The sequence below is a fragment of the Cajanus cajan genome, chromosome 4 (assembly GCF_000230855.2).
Source record: "Cajanus cajan strain Asha chromosome 4, NIPB_CcT2T_4, whole genome shotgun sequence".
In the NCBI taxonomy this organism is placed as follows: Eukaryota; Viridiplantae; Streptophyta; class Magnoliopsida; order Fabales; family Fabaceae; genus Cajanus; species Cajanus cajan.
In genome coordinates this window covers 50,171,583-50,194,672 of record NC_138520.1, presented here as the reverse complement: position 1 = coordinate 50,194,672, position 23,090 = coordinate 50,171,583, and the positions used below count along the sequence as shown (strand labels likewise).

General features: G+C 37.9%; 2 protein-coding genes across 2 annotated transcripts; both read right to left on the bottom strand.

Annotated features, from left to right (window-relative positions):
- Nucleotides 1-9,059: 9,059 nt before the first annotated feature.
- Nucleotides 9,060-10,206, bottom strand: LOC109817917 (maternal effect embryo arrest protein). Its single transcript, XM_020383273.3, has 2 exons — nucleotides 9,957-10,206; nucleotides 9,060-9,859 (listed from the first exon to the last, which is right to left on the bottom strand). Exons 1-2 carry the CDS (start codon nucleotides 9,962-9,964, stop codon nucleotides 9,274-9,276), a joined length of 594 nt encoding a protein of 197 aa, XP_020238862.1. The 5' UTR covers nucleotides 9,965-10,206; the 3' UTR covers nucleotides 9,060-9,273.
- Nucleotides 10,207-13,959: 3,753 nt separating this feature from the next.
- LOC145957344 (uncharacterized) lies at nucleotides 13,960-19,054 on the bottom strand. Its single transcript, XM_083073580.1, has 6 exons — nucleotides 18,535-19,054; nucleotides 17,774-18,438; nucleotides 17,516-17,659; nucleotides 16,519-16,774; nucleotides 16,009-16,063; nucleotides 13,960-14,089 (listed from the first exon to the last, which is right to left on the bottom strand). The coding sequence occupies exons 1-6, from the start codon at nucleotides 19,052-19,054 to the stop codon at nucleotides 13,960-13,962; spliced, it is 1,770 nt and encodes a 589-aa protein (XP_082929706.1).
- Between the last annotated feature and the right edge of the window lie 4,036 nt (nucleotides 19,055-23,090).

The window sequence follows — 23,090 nt, the reverse complement described above, 5'->3', positions numbered from 1 at the left end:
TCTGGTCTTTTTGAGTGAATTTGAGGGTTTTGTCCAAATCTTGCATTTATGAAGTTTCTAAGGTAAGACTTAATCTAGTATGTATGGGTTTGAAATATCACGTTGATTCCATGATTTATGCCTGATTAAAGATGGATTGAGGGGAAAGGGTTTTGGTTGGGGTTTCTCCATGATTTCCCCGAATTAGTGGTTAAGACTTGATTTCATTGCTTAATATGTTGTTTTTGGATAGTGTTTATGCTTTGTAATGGTTAAAACTTGTGTATTTTGGACTGGGTTCATGTTAGGAAGGAATTTTCGAGGTTTTTGAGGGTTTCTGGTTGTAAATGCGCCGGGCGTGAATTCATCAAGGACTACCATTGCCAAATCACACCGGGCGCAAGGCTAGTCGCGTCAGACGCAATTTGAAATGGGAATCCCTGGGTGAACATTGCCAGGCGTGGGGAGAACCATGTAGGGAGCACTATCAGACGTGGTCCTTGTGTTTTGGTTACTGATATTGTGTCGGGTGTCATCTGAGCACGCCGGGCGTGGAGACTCATTGGGAGTCTCTATCTGGAATTGTGCCAGGTGTAGAATACTTTCGCCGGGCGTAAAGACCTCTGTAGGTCTCTGTTTGAGTTTTGCGCTGGGCGTGAGTATGTTGGTCTTTATGTCTTCATGAAAGTTTTAGCCTTGGATATTAGCTTTCCAATGGTGTTGGAATCACCCAAACAGGAGGTCTAGAACTCCAAATATGACTGTTTTAGTGAACAGGGGTCAATCTGCCAGCATTGGTTATAGCTGTTGCGGTTTTTAGAATTTTGAACAAAGTAGGTGATGGAATTAGGACTTAATGTCTTCATAAGAGTTGTAGGAAATCTTCTTATCATTCATATGAGATAAGTATGAGCATGATAGGAGTAGTATAACTCTTAATATGCTGTTTTATGTGAAGATTGCTATTTCACAAAGGGTGATTTGGTTTTGTTGATAGTTGTTTTGGGTGTTTAATTATTTATGTTGTTATATTGAGTAATTTGGCATGGTTATGGAAAAGTTTGTATGTAATTATTGAATATGCTATGTGTTTTTGGTTTGGAAAGCTAATAGGACTTTAGAGGAGTAAGGTTATGGTATGGATTGGGAGATCTCTTGGTGAGATCAGGATATAATCTTTAGGAAAATATGGAATTTGGGAGTCCCATGGTGAGGATTCCAATATAGAAATTTTCCAAAGATTATATAAAAAACCACTTCAGATGTTAGGTGAATTATGAAGTACTCCTCTAAGTATTCTATTTGCTACCAGTATGAGGGAATGGCTGAGTCATACCGATGGATGAAGTGGCCGCGATCACCAAGGTTACGTGACGACATAACCCAACTGTATATTTTCCATAAGAGGTTAGGTGTGTGACATGGGCAGGAGACATGTTCACAAATTCAACACTTGGTTTGGATGTGTTGAGGTCAACATTTGGTTTGGATGTGTTAGCTACTTCATGGGATTATACAGTGGTGTGACTTTGGTTTGGATGTGAAATATGTATGCATTTGGTATGGATTGTATACATTGGTTATGGATTCTTTATTATCATAGAATATGATGCATTGGCATGGATGTGTATATATTGGATTTTGGATTGGTTTATATTTAGCATGGAAATAACTTGTTATAATGTTGTCATTCCCTTGGTATGGATTGTCGCAACCCGAAAATTTTCGGTCTTGCAACCTATGGTTTAGACATCCTTTTGAAAATCTCATCAATTAAGGAATATCCGAACACCAGACTAATCCTTAATTAGTGGTTTTGAAAATAGGTTCATGGAGTCTCCACCAATGTTTTACTCAAAACATTGGAAAAAGAAGATTTTTAAAAGTCCAAAAATGGCCTTGACAACCAGAATTGGGTTCGGGGGTCGGTTACGTGTAGGGAAGGTATTAAGCACCCCTACAACGCCCTAAATCGGTACCCTATGATGAAGATAATGTAATAAGAATTAATAGTTTAAATATTTAATCTCCTTCATTAATGATTATTTACATGAAAATTAAATTACACGATGAACCCTAAGATATCTACATGGTTACGTTTATTATAGCAATATATGAAATAAAAGAAGAGAAAGATTGAGTAATACCTCATAGCAAGCTTTATTAGATCTTCAAAAATGGAGATTTTAGGTGCTTTGCGGCAACCTTTCACACTACAATATGCCTCACAAAACTCAAGAAATACAATAAGAGAGAGAGAGAGAGAAATTTCGAGCTTTAAGGAGTCTTGGACGAAATTTTTGAGGTCCTGAGAACTGTGCCCAAGCTGTCTATTATAGGTATCAAAAGGGGGCCAGAACGGCCCATTTCGGATTCGGAATGGCCCGTTCTAGGCTAGTCCGTTATGGGTAGAATAAGAATCTAGAACGTCCTGTTCCAAAAGTGGAACGACCTATTCTAGGTTTGAATTTTACTTACAACAAGCTATTCTGGAACGGCCCGTTCCAAACTAGGGTTTTAGGCCCATTTGATGATTTGGAACGGCTCGTTCCCGGTTTAGAACGGCCTCTTCTGGGCAAGTCTGTTATGGGTAAAATAAGAATCTAGAACGGCCCGTTCCTAAAGCAGAACGACCCGTTATGGGTTCAAATCTTGCTTATAACAACCTGTTCTGGAACGGGCTGTTCCGTTTTGGGAACAACCCGTTCTGGCCTTGGGAACGACCCATTCTGGTCTTGGAACAGCCTGTTCTGGGCTACTAAAACCAGCTTATTTAGGCTTTGGGTCTTCTGATATCATGTCCTGTTATTTCCATGCTTCGGGAGCTCCTTTCCTTGATAATAGACTCTATTTCGTTGCTTTTGTGAGCCTAGACGAAATTGAGTGTCTACATGGATACATACTGTTGATGAATATCTAGTTTAATGATATTTCATTTTATTGTACTATGGTTGGTTTTATACGTGCTAACCCTTATATATCCATTATGTGGACTGTGATGATCTCACTAAGTGGGAGAGCATATCAGGTGTGAGGCTTTGGGATGGCAAGGATTCTTTTGGGTAGCTGCTTTGAGAAGTGGCTAGACTTAGAGCTTGACCAGCACCTAGGGTGTCTTATTTTGATACTTTCATGATGTTGTAATTATATTATTTTTGGATGACTGTATAACCTTACTGATGGTGACTCTTTTATAAAATTATGTTTTATATAATGAAAACAATTTATACGTTATTGTATATTTACTCTAGTGTAGCTGGCCTTTGCTCTATTTTCTTTATTATATATTATTTTCTTTTAGTTCTCATATTGGTTATTGATGTGACGGCCTAAGGCGACTCGTTACATATGTGATGGTGTTGGATAATGTTCTTAAAATCATATAGTTGTTGGGATTTGTGTTCTTGAAGTGGATGCACCAGATGTAGAATATTGGCTAGAAAGGAATAATTTGAATTTGCACGAAACCATTGCAAATACTCAACAATGTGTTGGAGAGACCCTTGAAGTGGTTGGCCCAAAAGAACATGTTTGCGTTTGTCTTTCCATATGGAAATCTAATCTGCATGTTGTTAAGCCTAATTGGTGTCACTATGTCCTCTCATGTCTATGTCATGCATTTTGTCAAGATTATATGCTTCATTGGGAATTGGTTGCCACAAGATAAATTGCAATTGGACTCTGTCATTTTGATGCTAGACTACAACTACAAATGAAGTAAAAATAGTGCAAGAAGTCCAAATTCTAGAATCCTTGTAAGCACGTCTTGGCAATGTGGACTCAAATTCCCTTTATAGCATCCATTGAAACTGAACAAAAAAAAAAGATTTAGGCTATAAATTAATTGAAAAAAAAAGAGTATGTTTGAAACAAGTTGAAATTGTATTACCTCATTGTGATTCATGTTGTCATATCTTAATCTATAGCCAAGTAAATCTTCATGGGGTGTGCTTGTAAATCTTAGCCCTCTTCCTGACCATCAAAAAAATTGTACATTGGTTAAAATTTAGCTAGCATGTACTTCTTCGTTGTATTAAAATGGTATATAAGTTAATTCATACCTCAATGCAAGGGGATATGTAATTTCCCGTTTGACTCTTGGTTGGATGAAGGGCATGCGATACCAAGCCTAAGATTGCAGTAGCAAAGAACATCCACCCATTTACTTTGACGATGGATAAATTGCTTTACACATTTCCCTGTACATATGTCAAAAAAGGTCTGCATTACAAGATCAAAAAATTGTCCCCAACATTAATTGTTGCACGATGTGTTAACGATGAATGTGGTTGGAGGTGCAGAGCGGCTTTCATAAACAAAAGCCAAAAATGGGAGGTTCGTAGGCTAATAGATGAACATTCTTGTTCATCCCCAGTGATCTCACAAGATTATGTCAACCTTGGCTATGTATATATAAGCAAAAGTATTCTTCCATTGATGGAGAGTGATCCATCAATTTTAATTCCAACAATAATAGGACACATCAAAAGTGCGGAAGGCTACACAATCTACTACTAGAAAGCATGGATGGCAAAGCAAAAGACAATTGAAGACTTACATGATAATTGGGAAGTGGACAAGGCCACTATACAACCAACAAGGTGAAATGGTTCCAGATTGTGTTCAATTCCATCGAGTATTTTGAACATTTAAACCTTGTATCGCTGAGTTCAAATACTACAAGCCCATTGGTCAAGTTGATGGCACATTCTTGTATGGAAAATACAAAGGAACTTTCCTCGTGGCTGTGGCATAAGATGGAAATAACAAAATATTTCCAATTGCCTTTGCCATTGTTGAGGGTGAAAGCAGATGCATGATATTTCTTTCTACATTACCTAAAAAGACATGTTTACCCTTAAGATGACCTTTGCTTAATCTCTGACATGTACGAGTCCATAAAAAATTCCTACTCTAGACAAGGCAGTGGTTGGACACCAGACAATTCAGTGCATGTGTTTTGCATCCACCACATTGCCCAAAACTTCATGAAGCATTTCAAGAATGCATAAAGAAAAAAAATTAATTATCAACATGGGTATGTAGTTCTTTTTTAATGATCAATTAAATATTTATTCATATTTGTTTTACTATATATCAACAATAATAAATTGGTAATTTATTATTATTTAAAATTCACAACTTATGGGATGACTAAGCCGAGGTTCAATTACTACTTTAATATATTGAGAAGCGAACTACAAACTAAAGGTGTAATTGATTGGCTCAACACTATTCCTAGAGAACAATGGACTTTTGCATGGTACGGTGGATGATGATGGGGACACATGATTACCAATTTGGTAGAGACAATTAATTCCATTATTAGGAAAACCAAAAATTTTCCAATCTCTGCATTTATCATGTCGACTTATAAGAGATGTAATTCATTGTTCATCTAGAGAGGGAAGAAAGTCGACGCTAAACTCAGAGCTAGCCAAGTTTATACTGAAATAATAAATAAGGTCATGAGAGATGCAAAATACGAAGCAAATAGTCATCATGTCCTCGAGTTTGATTGTCAGAATACACTTTCTGGTGCAAGAAACCATTAATCCAAGGGAAGGACGACAGACTAGAACTTTTACAGTAAGACTAGACTAGAATTGGTGTGACTGTAGCAAATTCTAGAAGTTACACATGTCATGCTCTCATGTTCTTGCTGTGTGTATGCTTGTTCACCATCATTACACATCTTACATAGATCCGGTATACACATTAGAATATGTTTCCAATGTGTATAATAAATTATTTGGTGAACTGCCCAATGAGTCTTAGTGGCCAGAGTCTGATGAACTGCAAATCATACCAAATCTGAAGAAAAAAAACATAGATAAAAAAGGTCATCCAAAGTCATCCCGCATACGCACTGAAATAGATATGATTGAACTAGGACAACCAAAAAGATGTTCTCTGTGTAGGAATGTAGGTCACTACCGTCAATGGAATTCAAATCAAGAATCTTAAATCGATGATTTTTCACGGCCTGCATCTCAATTTATATTGTATTTGTTGTGTATCTTTCATCAATACCATGTGCAATTTTATTTTGTCTTTTCATACCAACATTTTTTATTTTTAATACCAAATTTAATATATAATAAAAAATATTACAATTTTTTAATAACAAGTTTAATTATCTATAATTATTAACTCAAAATAAATATATTAAATATATTATACATATTTAAAAATATAACAAATTAATTATTAAATTACATTATTAAATTATCTATATTTTTAAAATAAAATTAAAAAATTAAATATAATTTTTAAAATTTATATATAATTATAATATTAAATATATAAATATTAAAAATATTATAATTAAATATTAAAAATAATTTTCATTTTCTGAAATTTAAATTAAATGAAAATAAATTTTCAAATTAAAAAATATAGAAAACAAAAAGAAAACGCCAAAACAAATGGACCCATTAAGAAATCGATTATCTAATAACTGATATCTCAATGTGTTTCCTAAAAAAAAATTGGGGGATCAAGTGAGTAATCGATTGTCCCATAACTTATTTCTCACTTGGATTTTGGTTTAGGTATATTTAGGTAAATAAAAGAGGATGAGATTTTGGGTATTTAAAAAAAAATCGGTAATATTAAAAAAAGTCTAATATATAATAATTCATCAGTTAAATCTATTTGGATTAAAATTTTAACATCAAAACTCGTAATACAATCTAAACTCATTAGATTTGTAGTTTTCAATTCGATCCAAATCAGTCTAAATTTTTCGATTTGAATAGATCGGCTTTCGAGATTTTTCGGGAATCCGTAGCCACCTCTAGTTTTTATCAACATTACTGCTAGTTGCTCTCTAAGACAGGCGCGTTATTTAATAAGACCCAAAATTCTTGATCGAAGCTCGTTGACTCTCTTCGTTACTAATCACCTGAAGATGAGAATTGTATAGCAAATTGACCGATATAGGGCATATGTGGAAACTCCTTAAATTATTAATGCGAATCAGTACTCAGTACAAGCAACAATTAGTTGCTTTAGCAAAGTGAATTGAAATCCATTAAATCATCCAAAAAAAAAAAAACAGAAAAGAAACAGTTTTATATCCTTGTCGTTTTAACTGCATTATTAGTTATTACTAGTAGAAAAATATTTTAAAAACAAATGAAAGCCTTAAGTCCACATCAAACACAATCCTTGGAAATTTGAACCGGAAAAATCATTTTCTTTGCCTTTCTTCTCATGTTATCATCTAACAAGCAGGGAAATTTTATAATGCATATTTAAAATTAGGGGGCATTCGTGTACCTTGCATGCATTAATGTCAGATCTTAATAAAATGAACACAAATTGGTTAGTTTTTTGAGATCTAATCAAACACATTCAAGACGCAAGAATACACCCTAGCTTACAGAGAGTGCTACTTAACCAGCGCTTATAATTGTTGACATCTTCAACAATTATAGGCTTGAACCTTCAAATATACCAAGTTTAGTTCAGTGGCATTCCTGATAAATCATTCGTGATATTCATGCCTTGTTTGCTTCGAGTTTCAGCTTGCCCAAGCAAACTTATTTGACCAGAAAATTTTCCATTACCATGCACCAAGCAAACTTGAAGCAACTTTTTCCAGCACTTTATGCTATTGTAGCCACTGGGGTGTACTACTGACTTTTAAATACTAGAATTTTGATTGTTATATATAACACAACCAATTATCCAACAATTTTAGAAGTCTTAAGAGGAACCGATTGTAAAATATATCCTAATTGCCTCATGGTACAATGCACTATTCCCGTTAGTTTAGCAAGCCGCTGTACAATGTAGTGCTATGAAATAGAAAGAAAATTAGAAGTGTATCCTTCTGGTTGCTTTTTTGCTACTGCTGGAAGCTGTGAACCAAGCTAATTTTTCTTAGTATGAACTGGATGGAAATTCAAGAACATTAAGTTTATTTAATATCTGATCAACACAAAATCACAACATGCCCTTTAAATCAGTCAACCAGTCGAGAGTAAAAAATGATGTCCTGAAGAATCAGCACCCAAATTCATTAATTCTATCAAAACCAATCTACTGAGCATGAAGTATCCACAACATATTGAACTTTGATTGCTCAGCCATCAAGCTATTAAAAGCATGTTTATTGAAAATCAGAAGTAAAGCTTTGATCACACGCAAAAGGACTGTTTCTCAATTAAAGATTTAATAACTTCCATGAAGTTCTCAACTGTAGTTTGGACCAAAACCTCAATTAAGTCAAAGTAAGTCTCTTTCAGCATTATCAATTTTCCCCTCTCGTGGCTTCCTCAAGAAACCAATTTCACCAACCGCAGTGAAGTCTAAACTTAACTTCTCATATATAGTATCCTTAACTAACACTAACTAAGATGTTTAGGTACACCAGATCTAACAATTAAGAGTTAAGACAATGCGGAATCCTCTTGCACGAAAGTGTGCATTAACCTAATTCAAAGAAATCAATTGACCAAACCACATGGCAATAGACCAAGTTCGACCAATAAAGAGGCAGACAAATCAATAACATACCACGTATTTGAGCATTAACCCAAACTTTTTCCTACACATCATAATTCACACCCATTGAACTTCAAATTCTTTGCCATTAAGCCATTCAAAGTGTTCATTATCATAAAACCAGCACCAGATCTCTGATCACACAAAATCCTGCAACCGCAGTTTAGACCAGAATCTCAGTTTTGTATATATAATCACCAAAATTTCCTCTTGTAGCTTCCTCAAGTAACATGAAAAAACAAAGGAATCTAAACAAACTCATTATCTAAACCAAACCACATTAGAATAGGTTAGGCTTGGAGCTTCTTGTGTGAGATTTCTGTCCAGTAAAATCTTAACCCTTCATTAAAAATAAGAGAGAAATTTATATAAATAATAATAAAAAAATAAAAAAAAAGTTACGGAATCTTGATGGCGAAAACGTTTACCAGAGAGAATCTATTCACAATCCGAATAGAATGCAGCCCAACCAAATAATACATCATCAAATCGAACCCAAACACTTTTAGTTCTCACCTACAAAATCTCATTCCACCAACATTTAAGTAAATTCGTGGCAAAACCAATAACAAAATCAATTTTCCGGAAATATTTCTTTTTTTATCTTCAATAAAAGTAACCAAACAAGAGAGAACCACACTAAATCATGTCTCTCTAGTCCCCACTTGCTCGCTCCAACACGGTTCGAGCAAACCCTTCTCTCTACCAACATAAAACCCCAAAACCATATTAAAAAAAAAAAAAAAAAATCACATAAAACAAGAAATCTAGTCTTGAATTTCAGTGGGTAAAAGCATAAATAGCAGTAGAAATATAAAGCAGGAGAGCGGAAGAGACCAAGACGACCATAACAGCAACAGCGTGCGCGGCGGCTTTGCTTCCGCACGAGAGCATCCCCAAGCGGATCTCGATGACGTTGACCATGGACAGGACCAGGAAGAGGCAGCCCATAACGGACCCAATAGCGGAGCCCAACATGCCGAGCCTGAGGGCCTTGAGGTTGATGTGGGCCCGGAAGGCCTCGTCCACGTCCTTGCTGTTGAGCAGGTTCAGCGCCAGCTTCAGCCCCTGCGCCACCAGCGACGAAAACAGGAAGAAGCTAAACGACACCACTTCGAACACCAGCAGCTTCTTCGCCACGTCCAGGCCCGCGTCGCACGACGACCGGTTCTCCAGGCTCCGCTGGCCCGGCGTCGTCAGAGACAGGCCCACGAACACCGCGATCGTGAAGAGCGAGTTCACGTTCACGAGCCCGTCCAGCGCCGTCACGTGCACGCTCGTCGTGGAGGACGAGCCCGAGGAGGATGCCCTTCTCGTCACTCGCTCGCTTGCGTTCGGGTAATACTCCTTCGGGTATTGCTCTGATCTGTCAACAAAAAAAAAAGAAAAAGGAAATTGTTTTGATTTAGATAATGAGTTTGCTGATGTGTAAACATGTTAGAGGAGATTGAGGAGAGAGATACTCGTCCATGGGAGAATCAATGATTGAATGGCGGTGAAGAGAGAGAAGATGAGAGGGTCGAAGTGCGTGACTTGGTTTCGAGGGTTAAAGATTGTTTGCTTAAGGGAGAGGGAGATGCTTTCGTTTTCGGTCGTGGTTGCTTTGCTTTTCCTGGGATTGTTTCGAAGTTGAAAGGGAAGGTATATGCAAGGACAAGGAAAGTTAATGGGGACAGGACAAGGACATTACAAAATTGGAAAATTGAAACAGGTAACATTAACATGCCTTCACGCTTTTGACATTATCAATTATTAATATTAATTTAACCGTTACATGCGAACAACCTAGTTGCCGTCTTTGTTAAAAATGAAAAACAACAAAAAGTACCCTATTGTAATGTTTTTCTTCTTCTTCCTCTTTTAATTTTTTTTAAGTAATTATTATTTTTTGAGAAATTCTACCATATTATTTAGGAAGGTATCAGTATAGTTGTAATTATAATTTTATTTTATATTTTATATTTTTAATAATTTATTTAAATAATATTTATGATATTTTATTCTTTAAATTTTTAAATTATTTAGTCATTTTATTTTTATTTTATATATTCTAATTTTATTTATAATAATATTAATATATATTTAAATAGTTTAATTTTAATAATTTTTTAAGTATATTTTTTTGACTTTTCACTTAAAATTTTTAAATTTATATATTTTAATTTTAATAATTTTTTAAGTATATCTTTGTCTTTTGTCTTAAATTTTTGAATTTCTATATTGTAATTTTAATAATTTTTTATTTCTACTATTTATTAATTCTTTTTTTTAATGTTTTATAACATTATTAAAATCTTATAATTTTAATCTCTATAATTTTATCTTACTTTTCATTTTATAAATATAATTTGGATTATTCATTTTATAATTAAATTAATTTTTTTTATAATTTTTATAGGTTTACATAAAAGAATGTATCGAAACCCTTCAATCTTTGACGGTACCGTAGCAACTCCCTTATTTTTTATATGCTTTTTTTTTTCTATTTTAACTTTAGATATATTGGTGAAAAAAAATTAGAATGTAAATATAAGAATATAATTATTTTTATAAAGTGAACACTGAAATGTTAGTATAAAACTACCCTAATGTTTTTCTTCTTCCTCCTCTTCTATTTTTTATTATTTTAAAAAATATTTATTATTTTTTATATGCATTTTTTCTATTTTAATTTTAGATATATTGATAAAAAAAATAGAATATAAATATAAGAATATAATTATCCTTAAAAAGTGGACACCAAAAATTAATATATATTAATATAAATTTATTTATTTACTTATTTTTTAATCTATATTCATATTAATATCTATATTAAATATATAAAGAAATAATTTGTTTTTGGTATATACAAATTTGAAATTATCTTGTCTTTATAACTCCCATGTATGTCATTCAGTTATGAAAATCAATGTCTCTGCATTCTCTGTCTACTCTTTTCTATTATTATTATTTATTTATTTAGTTTGTATTTTCCTCTCTTTTTTTTCCTTGCAAATAACTAACCAATCATCTATAATTTATTTTTTTAGTTTTTAAATAACAAGATGTGTTTCAGTTACCATTCCATTGAATGTAACCCTTTTTTTTTCCTTTCAATTCATCAGTGTTTTTGTTTCTTCATTTTGTGTTTTGAAATGTGCAAACAAATATTTGTTGTTTTTCTAACAACAACCCAAACACACACGAAATAACTTTTCCTCATTAATTTATACATAAAAAATAAAGAAAATAACAGTTGCTCTGCTTAAAAAAATAAAATAACAGCTGATTATTAAAAAAAAATGGTCAAACATCTCTAAAATTTTAATAATTACTTTTTAAAAAGATTAATAAATTTCTGTTTATATCTTTATGTTATTGACATTTTTATTAATAATTAATTTATGTTGCAGAAAAAAATCGTCAATAAAATTTATTAATAATTTAATTTATTAATTTATTTCGTGTAAAAATATTGTGTCATGAAAATTGTCAAATATCACTTTCTAGATACAAATATAAAATTATCTTACAAATTTAAATAAGCTAATTTGTATTCTCTGTGTCTAATATATAATATGTAATTTTGTTCTCTTAATTTTTATAATTTTATTTATGCGATTTTATAAAATCTGAATTTTGAATTCTATCATTAAATTTTCATCAATTGAATGTTAAAAATTATATAATTAAAAATTAAGGGATCAAAATTATGAAATAAATATTATAGGAAGACTAAAAGTACATTATAACCAACAAAATATTACATGTATGGTTGGTTTGGAAGATTTTTGAAAGAAAAAAGATAGTGTTTTGGATCATGATTTTAAAGGATTTTAAATATAAAAAAAAAAAATCTTGTGATATTCAATAAAGATTTTGTTAAGTCAGACGAATAAATTCCTAACAAAGTTTTGAACATGACAAATATAATGCATTTTATTATTTCTAACGTGTGTGTTAGTGTTTCAAATAAATATAAAAACAAACTAAAAAATGAAGTACGCGTTATTGCACATACCATGTTTGGTTGAGCTAAACGAAACATCAGATGAATTGATCAAGCATCAAGACTAAGCTTGAGAAAGCCAGATGGAAATACAAGACAAGGCATACTACCAGTCAAAATCTTGAAGTATTAGACAAAAGGCCAAAACAAGCATCAAACAAGGTGTAACGACCCAGCTGGTCACTACACACGGCACAGCACACTGGAAACACCAGGCAGATAGAACAAGTATATAATATAGGATCTAGAATATATGTATATACAAGGTTCCAAATCCGACTAGAGTTAGAGTGTACAACCAAAAATACATCAAAGCTACTACACCTAGTAGCTAAACAACAAAAACATCTAAATAGATCAGCTTCGTCTGCCAGCTACAGACCCTACACCAGCCACCAACCTATCCTTGCTCTGCTCCTATACATAGTATGATCATTGCAGTCCAAACATCATGGAAACAACAAAGGGTAAGCTAGTATAAAGAAATCAACATACACATATAAATATATGAATGGAAACATCTATAGCTATCAGCACACCCGCACAGCTTATACTACACCACAACAATTCAGCAATATCAGCACCGCTCAGCGGCTATAACAGCACCACAATAGTGGCTAACAGCACCGACATAGCGGCTATAACAGCACCACAATAGTGGCTAAAACAACATACAGCTCAGCATTTCACAGCACAGCACAGCACATCAGTATACAGTACAGCACAACAAATCAGCATTCAACACAGCTAAGTAGTATTCAACACAACTTACTACTCACAACTCAGCTCATCATTCTAGAGCACAGCAATATCATATAAGACATAATTGAAAATCATCAATAACAGCCCAGCTCAGCACAACATTAAACATCTATCACAACTTAACATCATATTTTCAGCATCAACAACTAATCAACACATCATATCATCAAATTCAGCTTAGTTCAGCATAAAACAACCTTTCTCAGCAATTTCAGCAAAGTTTAATAGCTAAAATCACATCAAGTCAACATCCTCGTGCGCGCCCGGCGCACCCATGGTTGCACCCGGCATGGCACATCCAGAGGAACCAGGGGGCCAGCGCGCCCGACGCAAGTGTGCTCGCGCCCGGCATACCTCAGCCAGAGAGTCCAAGGCTCTCTCGCGCTTGGCGCAACACCCAATTGCACCCAGCGCATGCTAGGCAGAGACTCAAGGGGTCTCATGCGCCTGGCGTGGCCTAACCCGTGCCCAGCGTGGGAAAGGCAGAGACCTACCAAGGTCTCGCACCCAACGCAATTTCAAATTACGCCTGGTGCCCCCTCTGGCAGAGACCCCCAAGGGGTCTCCGTGCCTAGTGCGACAAAACTCGCGCCCAGCGCAGCACCAGATAACCCAAAATATGCCACCACTGTCATCGCGCCCGGCGCAGTTCAAGTCACGCCCAGCGAGGGCCAGCCAAAGACTCTCATTTCCAAGCACGCCCGGCGCATACATCATTGCGCCCGGCGAGATTGCTCAAATGGAGTCTCCTGGTGGTCTCGCGCTCGGCGCGAAGAACAGCGCCCAGCGCGAAGCTCAACAACAGCTTCTCCAAGTTCGAAAATTGCCCCAAAACCTGCAAAACTTCACATATCCAACACATGCAAACCAGCCAAAATACCACATTTTCAACATAGAGTCCAAAAATACTATCTTTTCACCCATGCATGCAACAATCAAGAAAAACCCAAATTTCTCAAAAACCCCAAAAACCACCAAAGTTCATTTTTAGCAATCACAATCAAGGATCATCAATCATCAACCAGCAATTTGAGTTTCTAGAACTCGTTTTCAGCCAAAAACGCAACAAAACTAACTTTCCTTACCTCGGGCAAAGATTTCCGAGCTTCCGGGAACTTGAACGGAGAAGAAAAAGAGAAGGAATGGAGCTTGAACGAGAAAGGTCAACTTGAGCAACTGATTAGAAGAAGAAGAGCCCCGATTCACCTACTCAACCACACCACCTTGAATCCAAACAACGGAAGTGAAAATTAGTGAAGTGAGAAGAAGAGAGTAAGGAGAGTATGAGTGAAGGGAAAAATGAGAGTGAGTAAGCAAAGAGAGTCGGGGGTAGAAAAGGAAAAGGGAGAAAGGGGTCTCACAACCTCCCCAACAACAAGAGTTTTCGTCCCCGAAAACAAACTTACTTGGGAATAGAAACGGATACCGCTCCCTGCACTGCTGCTCCACCTCCCAAGTAGCCTCACCAGTAGCTGCATCCCACAATACTTTCACTAGAGCAATGGACTTGCCCCTCAACTCTTTCAGCTTATGATCGACCACAACTATTGGCAACTTCTCAAAATTAAGGTTCTCCTTCACTTGCACATCGTCCAGCTCCACCACATGACTCGGGTCGTGAACATACTTCCTCAGCTGGGATACACGAAACACATCGTGTAGGTTTGAAAGAGACGGTGGCAAAGCCAACCGATAAGCAACCAGACCCACACGTTATATTATCTGGTAGGGACCCACAAACCTCGGTGTCAACTTCCTTGCCTTTAGCGCTCTGCCCACACCAGAAGTTGGAGTCACTTTCAGAAACACATGCTCCCCCTCAGCAAACTCCAAAGGCTTACGCCTTTTATCAGCATATGATTTCTGCCTACTCTGAGCAGTCCTCATCTTCTCCTGAATCATCTTCACTTTCTCAATAGTCTGTAGGATCAACTCCGGTCCCACAACCACTGACTCACCATCCTGATACCAGCATAGAGGAGTCCTACATCTTCTGCCATACAAGGCTTCAAACGGCGCCATTCCAATGCTAGCATGAAAGCTGTTGTTATAAGTAAACTCCACTAGTGGTAGGACGTCCTACCAGCTACCCAAGTGGTCTAACACACAAGCCCTCAGCAGATCTTCCAAGGACTGGATTGTCCTCTCTAACTGACCATCTGTCTGCGGATGATAAGCAGAAGTCAGCTTCAGCTTCGTGCCTAGAGCTTGGTGTAGACTCTGCCAAAATCTAGAAGTGAACCTCGGATCTCGGTCGAAAATAATACTGGAAGGCACCCCGTGCAACCGTACTATCTCCCTCACATACGTCTGTGTCAGCTTCTCTAAGGACCACTTGATGTTGACAGGCGAGAAATGTGCACACTTGGTCAACCGGTCAACAATCACCCAGATAGCATCACTATTCCTAGCTGACCTAGGCAACCCAACAACAAAGTCTATAGTGATACTATCCCACTTCCATTTCGGAATCTCTATCCGCTGCATCAACCCGCTCGGCTTCTGATGCTCAACCTTTGCCTTCTGACAAGTCAGACAGGCCGCCACATACTCGGCTATCTCTCTCTTCATACCAGACCACCAGAACGTCTTCTTAAGGTCTTGGTACATCTTAGTCATACCTGGATGTATGCTAAGTATGCTCTTGTGGCCTTCCTCCAGTACAGCTCTCTTCAGCTCAGCATCCTGAGGTAGACAGATTCTGCCTTTGAATCTCAAGATTCCATCTTCTCCCAGCTCAAAACCCACCGCCTTCTCGGTACCCAACAACCCAAGAAGCTTCACCAACTCCACATTCTGCAACTGCTTTTGTCCAACCTGCCTCAAGAACTCATTAGTTATGGTAAGCATCCCACAACTAATGTGATCCTGAGCTAACTCCACACAGAGATTCAAATCTCTGAACTCCTCAACCATCTCCAGCTCTCTTACCATCATACTTGACATGTGGATGGATTTCCTACTCAGCGCATCTGCCACAACATTGGCTTTACTAGGATGATACATCAACTGGAAATCATAATCCTTTAGAAACTCCATCCACTGCCTCTGACTCATGTTCAGCTCCTTCTAATCGAACAAGTACTTCAGGCTCTTGTGATCACTGAAAACACTGAACCGAGCACCATACAAATAATGCCTCCATATCTTCAAGGAAAACACCACTGCTGCTAACTCCAAGCCATGAGTGGGATAATTCCTCTCATGATTCTTCAGCTGCCTTGAAGCATATGCCACCACTTTCTTGTTTTGCATCAGCACGCACCCCAGACCCTGGTGAGAAGCATCACAGTATACATCAAAAGGTTCACCAGAATCCGGCAACACCAACACAGGAGAAGTAGTCGACCTCCTCTTCAGCTCATCAAAACTCCGCTCACAAGCATCAATCCATATGAACGGCTGCTCCTTCCTCGTCAGCTGGGTTAAAAGCGCCACTATCTTGGAGAATCCTTCAATGAACCTCCTATAGTAACCCGCCAGACCCACAAAACTCCTGATATCTGTGACAGTTTTTGGACGCTCCCACTGCAACACCGACTCGACCTTAGCCGGGTCAACAGCAATCCCCTCAGCTGAGATCACATGTCCCAAGAACTTCACCTCATCCAACCAGAACTCACATTTTGAAAGCTTAGCGTACAGCTGCCTCGCCTTCAAAATCTCCAGCACTACCCTCAAGTGCTCTCCATGCTCTTCCCGGGTCCTTGAATAAATTAGAATGTCATCTATAAACACCACCATGAATTTATCCAAGAACGGCCGGAAGATCTTGTTCATGTACTCCATGAACACTGTAGGGGCATTAGTCACACCAAACGGCATCACAACATATTCATAGTGACCATACCTAGTCATGAAAGCAGTCTTCGGTATGTCACCCTCCTTCACCCTAATCTGGTGATAGCCTGACCTTAAGTCAATCTTCGAGAAAACGGATGCTCCCCTCAGTTAATCCATGAAGTCGTCTATCCGGGGAAGTGGATATTTGTTCTTAATGGTCAACTTATTCAACTGCCGGTAATCAACACACAGTCGACTACCTCCATCCTTCTTTTTCACCAACAACACAGGAGCACCCCACGGCGATACACTCGGCCGCACCAACTATTTCTCCAACAGGTCCTCCAACTGACCTTTCAGCTCAACCAACTCAGCAGGAGCCATCCTATAGGGAGCCACCGACACTGGCCCCGCACCTGGAACCAAGTCAATGCTAAACTCCATCTCCCTAATAGGAGGCAACCCAGGCACCTCATCCGGGAACACCTCAGCAAAATCTCGCGCCACAACAATATCAGCTAAGACCCTTTCGGTCTCCACACTCATAGCAACAAGCAGAAGACAACACTCTGCTCCATCTCTTAGCAATGATTCAGCTTGGCCAGCTGAAATAAACAGCTCATCCTCCACCTGAGGAAAAATCAGCCTCCTATTGGCACAATCTATAATAATATGATTGGCAGACAATCAATCCATCCCTAAGATTATGTCAATATCCACCAAAGGCAAACAAATCAGGTTCACCTTGTACCTCTTCTCATTCACCACAATCGGACAACCAGCACACAACTCAGAAGCAACTACCGAAGCAGAAGCGGGCGTCAACACTAGCAGTCTCGACCCCAAATCACACACAGGCACACCCAGCATAGCAGCACATGCATAAGATATAAAAGAATGAGATGCACCAGAATCGAAAAGAATCGTCACATCCTTACCAGCAGCTCTACCCTTTCCCTTCACAAGATCTGAGGAAGTAGAAGCTTCAGCCCCAGAAAAAGAAAATACTCTACCAGCTGTAGTGGGTCTGTCACCCCTCTGAGTATCACCCCTCTGGGCACCACCCCTCCGAGCATCACCTCCCTCCGGTCTACCTCTAGTAGGACAGTTGGCCGACTCGTGGCCCATCTGGTGGCATCTGAAATAGTGGCTCTCAGTGTGCAGGCAATCCCTGACCATGTGGGGCCCAGCACACCTATAACATCTTAGAGTGGCACTTCCACCCTGCCTCCCTCCACCTGCAGCACCAGAAGATTGCCTGCTGACAGGACCCCCTTGTTGTGGTTGGGGCCTATCATACGGCTTCCTTTGGTTCCCTCCTTTCTTGGACCCAGATGGCCCTTCAGTAGTCTTCACCTCGCGGTTACCACCTTCCAACCGCTCAACCACCTTCGCCTTCTCCACTAAGGCTGGAAACTCCGTGATGGCCATAGGCACCACCACCCTCTTCAGATCATATTTCAGACCCTCAGTAAACTTTCGACATTTCCAGGCCTCGGCTATACCCTGCGAATAAAAATGAGCCAGGTGCTCAAATTTCATTGCGTACTCGGAAACAGTCATCCCTCCTTGGTGTAACCGCATGAACTCAGCTTCCTTAGCATGCCTCACACTCTCAGGGAAATACTTCTCCAGGAACACCCTCTTGAAGCATTCCCAGTCAACAACCGCCCCTCTGGCAGTCAGCATGTGATGGGTACTTCTCCACCAATGCTCTGCCTCCCCGACCAGCATATATACATCATATGCCAATCTTCGCTCCTGTGAACATCCCAACACAGTAAAAATCTTCTCAAGCTCACAAATCCAGTGGTCAGCCACCTCTGGATCTGCATCCCCTTTGAATTGTGGAGGATGGCACTTCCGGAACTCGGCTAGGTCCTGACTCTCCTGTGACCCAGTGGGCCTTGTTGCACCAGCAGCAGTTCTATCCGCCTCTGCCCTAGCAAAATAGGCATTCTGTTGCTGCATAGCCATGACCATCATCTCCATGGCACGGGCTATCTGTTCGTTGGCTCTATACATTGTCTACAAAAGTAACAGCATCTTTAGTACACAATAACTAGACCAAACCACAAACAACAGCACAACAAACATCACAACAGTCAGCATAACAAACAACACAGCAAAACAGCACAACACAGAGTTCAGCACAACAAAAGCCTAAAGGAACCACCCCCCACAGAGTGTCCACTAGACTCGAACTGCTCTGATACCACTAAAGTGTAACGACCCAGTTGGTCACTACACACGGCACAGCACAATGGAAACACCAAGAAGATAGAACAACTATATTGATGGAAATCTAATCCCCAAGGATCCATTTGGAAGAGGTAAGACCAAGAAGGGTGAAGGGTGATCCAAGGATGCTCACACTTGAAGACCATTGGGCCTTTAACTAGGTCCATGGTTAGGAGGCTAGAGGAGGCTTCTAGAGAGGAGGTGCTTCTTAGACCTATGCTCAATATGAGTATTGAGTATGATTCCTCTTGTTAGTCTCATAGTCTTTATTGTAAATACATTGTATAGTTTGATTTCTTGTAGCTTGTATATAGTAGATACTTGTATAGGTGTATTTTTGCCTTTGTATTTGTGAGGCACTTTATTTCCTTTTTAGTAGCTATTGTATATTGTTTCTAGGGTAGGTTACTTGGGCACTTTGACTCCATTTAACCTAACCTAGAAATACATTCTTTTCTTAGTTTTCTAGTAGTAGGATTGGGAGTGGCATTAACAAGCTAGAGAGTGCCATTAGCAAGCTAGAAAGTGTTACTAGTAATTTAGCCAAAAGGTGGTCCTAGGCTAAAATTTACATATTGGACTCATTTTACTCCTAATTTTTCATAGATTTGATTTAGCTAGGTTCCATTCACATTGGATGAACCTAACTAAACCAAATTATCAATTTCAAAACCGGTTGGAGTAAATTAAGTCCAAAGAGCCGCCCACCTAGATGTGTTCACACTTGTGTTCACACTTGTGTTCACACTTGGCCAAATAGCTTGGTTCTTCTCAAGCTTGGAAGCTTGAAGCACAAGCTTCTCCTTAGCTAGCTTACCAAGCAAGCTAAGTGAGGAGCTTTCTCTCCAAGCCTCTAGACCATGGGTGGTTAGCTAGACCTTACCATGGTTCCTAGTGAACCATGGTTAAGACTAGCTTACTCTCCAAGCTTCCTACTCCTATATTTTCATTTTTCCCTCTTTGTAAAACACTTTTGGATTAATTGAGATTGTGTATTCTGAATTGTGTTTAGATTTTCTCTCTTCTAAAAGTCCCTAAACCTCTTTGATACTATCCAATTCTCTTATCCCTTCCATAGAAGAGTGTGGTGAGAATTGAAGGGGCTTATCTCTTCTTCAAGGAGTGGCGCCTCTTGGGAGAGTTTCTCCACCAACCGTGGTGGTCTTAAGGCCTCCTCCTCCTTAGGATACCTTAACCAAGGCTAGGAAGAATCAAGGAGTTCAAGATCTAGGGAGGAGCTTGAAGGAAACTCAACATCAATCCGGGTTTCCAAACAAGTTTCCATCATTTGGTATCAAGAGCTAGGTCTCCTTGGTAAATTCGTTCCTATGCTTCTTTGTCTTGTTTGTTCAGTTCATATCAATCTTGTATTGTGTCTAATCTGTTCTCACATGTATTTCCTTTTTGAGTCTTGAGTTTGTGTGCCTTGAGTGGTTCTTGTGTCACAACCATAAATCTTTAGAACACACTCACTTTGTCTTGCTTTTCTTGATTCATTTTATAATTTCTTGTGAATCAATCTTTGTATGTGCCTTTAGGTATTCTTTGTATGTCTTTTTGATTGTTTTAGGATTGCTTTTATCTCCCTTTGAACTCCTATAATTTTCGGACTTAAAAGAAACTCCAAAAAGAAACAAGAATACAAGCTTTTTACATTTCTTAATCTACTAATTTTGTCTTAGAGTCATGTGTAGTTCTTTTACTTGTCATTAAATCCTTGTTGTGCCTTTTTCTTTTTGAATCTTAATGTGTTAACCTCTGTTCTTGTATGGTGTTATTGCTGGTTGGACGTTTATAATCTTAGAGTGCTCATAAAAAGATTCCAATGCATGTTATTATACCTAACATGTTCTAGAGTCAATTTTTGTGAACTTCAATTGCTATTTGTTTCTTAGCAATTTGTGACCAGCAATTCCTTGTGTGTCTTGTGCTTGTTTTGACAAAATAAAACAGAGGTAGAAGTGTATTGAAAACAAAAATTAAAGTGTACAAAAGAAGTGAACAAACTAGTACTAAAACTAGTAACATTTTGTGTTGAAACTTTTGACTAGTACACTTACACTTCTACTCTTCTTGTTCTTCTTTTCTCCACCACTTGGAAACCTCTTTATTAATTGTTTGGCCTCTGTTTGAAGTGATTACTCTCTGTATTGAAAGAAAATAAAGAAAGAAAAGAGACAAAAAGAAAAGAAAAAGAAAAGAAAACAAAAGAGAAAACCTAGAAAAATCAAAGTGAAAACAAAACAAATTTAGTAGCACTTGGCCTTGAATTTTTGTGTGAATTTTTGTGAGGTTTGCTTGCTGTCTAGTGGTTGGAAAAAGACTTTAAAACCTTCAAAACAATAGCACAAATTTTATTTTGGTTTTTGTAATCCATTCTAGTACCATTCCTAGGTTTAATCTTTTGTGTGCTAGCTTTTAAAAATTTGCCTTAATTGTTGCTTTGTGTCTTCTTGGCTCTCTTTGGTTTTGTCATATTAAATTCCTATTAGAGTGTAGCCTTTCTAAATTGTGCTTTTCAGTTTTCATTCTTTGGCCTCTACTCTCTCTTGTTTTGGTTGTTAAGCCTTGGTGAAGCCATAATCCTTTTTCAAGCCATCACACTTGGAAGGAAGGAATAATTTGAGACATATTGGCTAATCTCAAAAGGGTCTATACTTGAAGGAGATTGAGGTACACCTAACCTGAGTGAAACACCTTGGATAGGCTCACTTGTTTGTTGTTTTTGCAGCCAAGAATTGTTTTGATTTTTAGGTTAACTTTAGAGACGGATTTTGGAAGCCATTGCTGATGGATTTGGAGAAACTAGTGACGGATTTGGAGAACTTGGTAAAGGCTTGGTGGAGACCAACTTGGGGCGTTTCATCTTGACTTCAAGGCTGTTCCAAACCTGTCCTAACCGCCCTTAGTGGAAATTCTTCAAGAAGTTTTGATTTAGAATTGTTTCCTTTGTCTTGTAACTCTTTAACCCTACTTGGGTTAGTTTTGTTTAAATTTACTATTGTATACAAACCTACATTTAGGAGTGGTTGTTTGGGATATTGTTTAAGTCCCACCACTTCCTAAATAGTACTAAATAAAGACTCCTAGATTCGGTTAGTACATGTGGAAGGGTCCCCAAAGGCTTTAAGTGCCATTTGGGCTTCCATTAGGACACGCCTAGCTTTACTTGCTTTCCTACTTCGTTTAGAACTTGTGGAAGTGTCCCAAAAAGCTTCAAGTGCCACTTGGACTTCCACCCTAGGACCCGACGACTAGTATATGTTTTAATTGCTTTCCTTAAACTTGTTTAATTTCTAAGTTCGTTTAGAAGGCTTCCTTTGCCTACTAGGGGTTTCGTGCACACACACACAACTACTTAACTTGCTTGTGTGAAAAATTTGTTTTGTAAGAAAGGTATAAGGGGGTTTAGTAATTTCCACTTGAAAAGGCTTGGTTATTAAGTGGCTCCTTGTAGCTCACCTCCCTTGATAGTGCAACTTGTATACTTAGACCTCCAAGTACTTAGTATTACACCAAAAAGAGAAACTCTTTTGTGAAAATCTTTATCACTCACTTGCAAAATTCTTTAAGATTTGTGAAAACCTTTTCTCTTGCAAAAATGAATGATCATTCTCATGAGAATAGTGTGCATGGTCATCATACTCCTAAGAGTCATAAAAGCACTAAAGATGAGCTTAGAAAAATTAGGGAATATATTAGAAAAAAAGACATAGAAAATGAAAAAAACAAAGAGACAATCAGAAAGTTGTTGAATAAACTTGTGGTGGGGGTGAGACTAGAAAACCCCATGCCAATGAGGGTCATGGGCCTTCTAGGC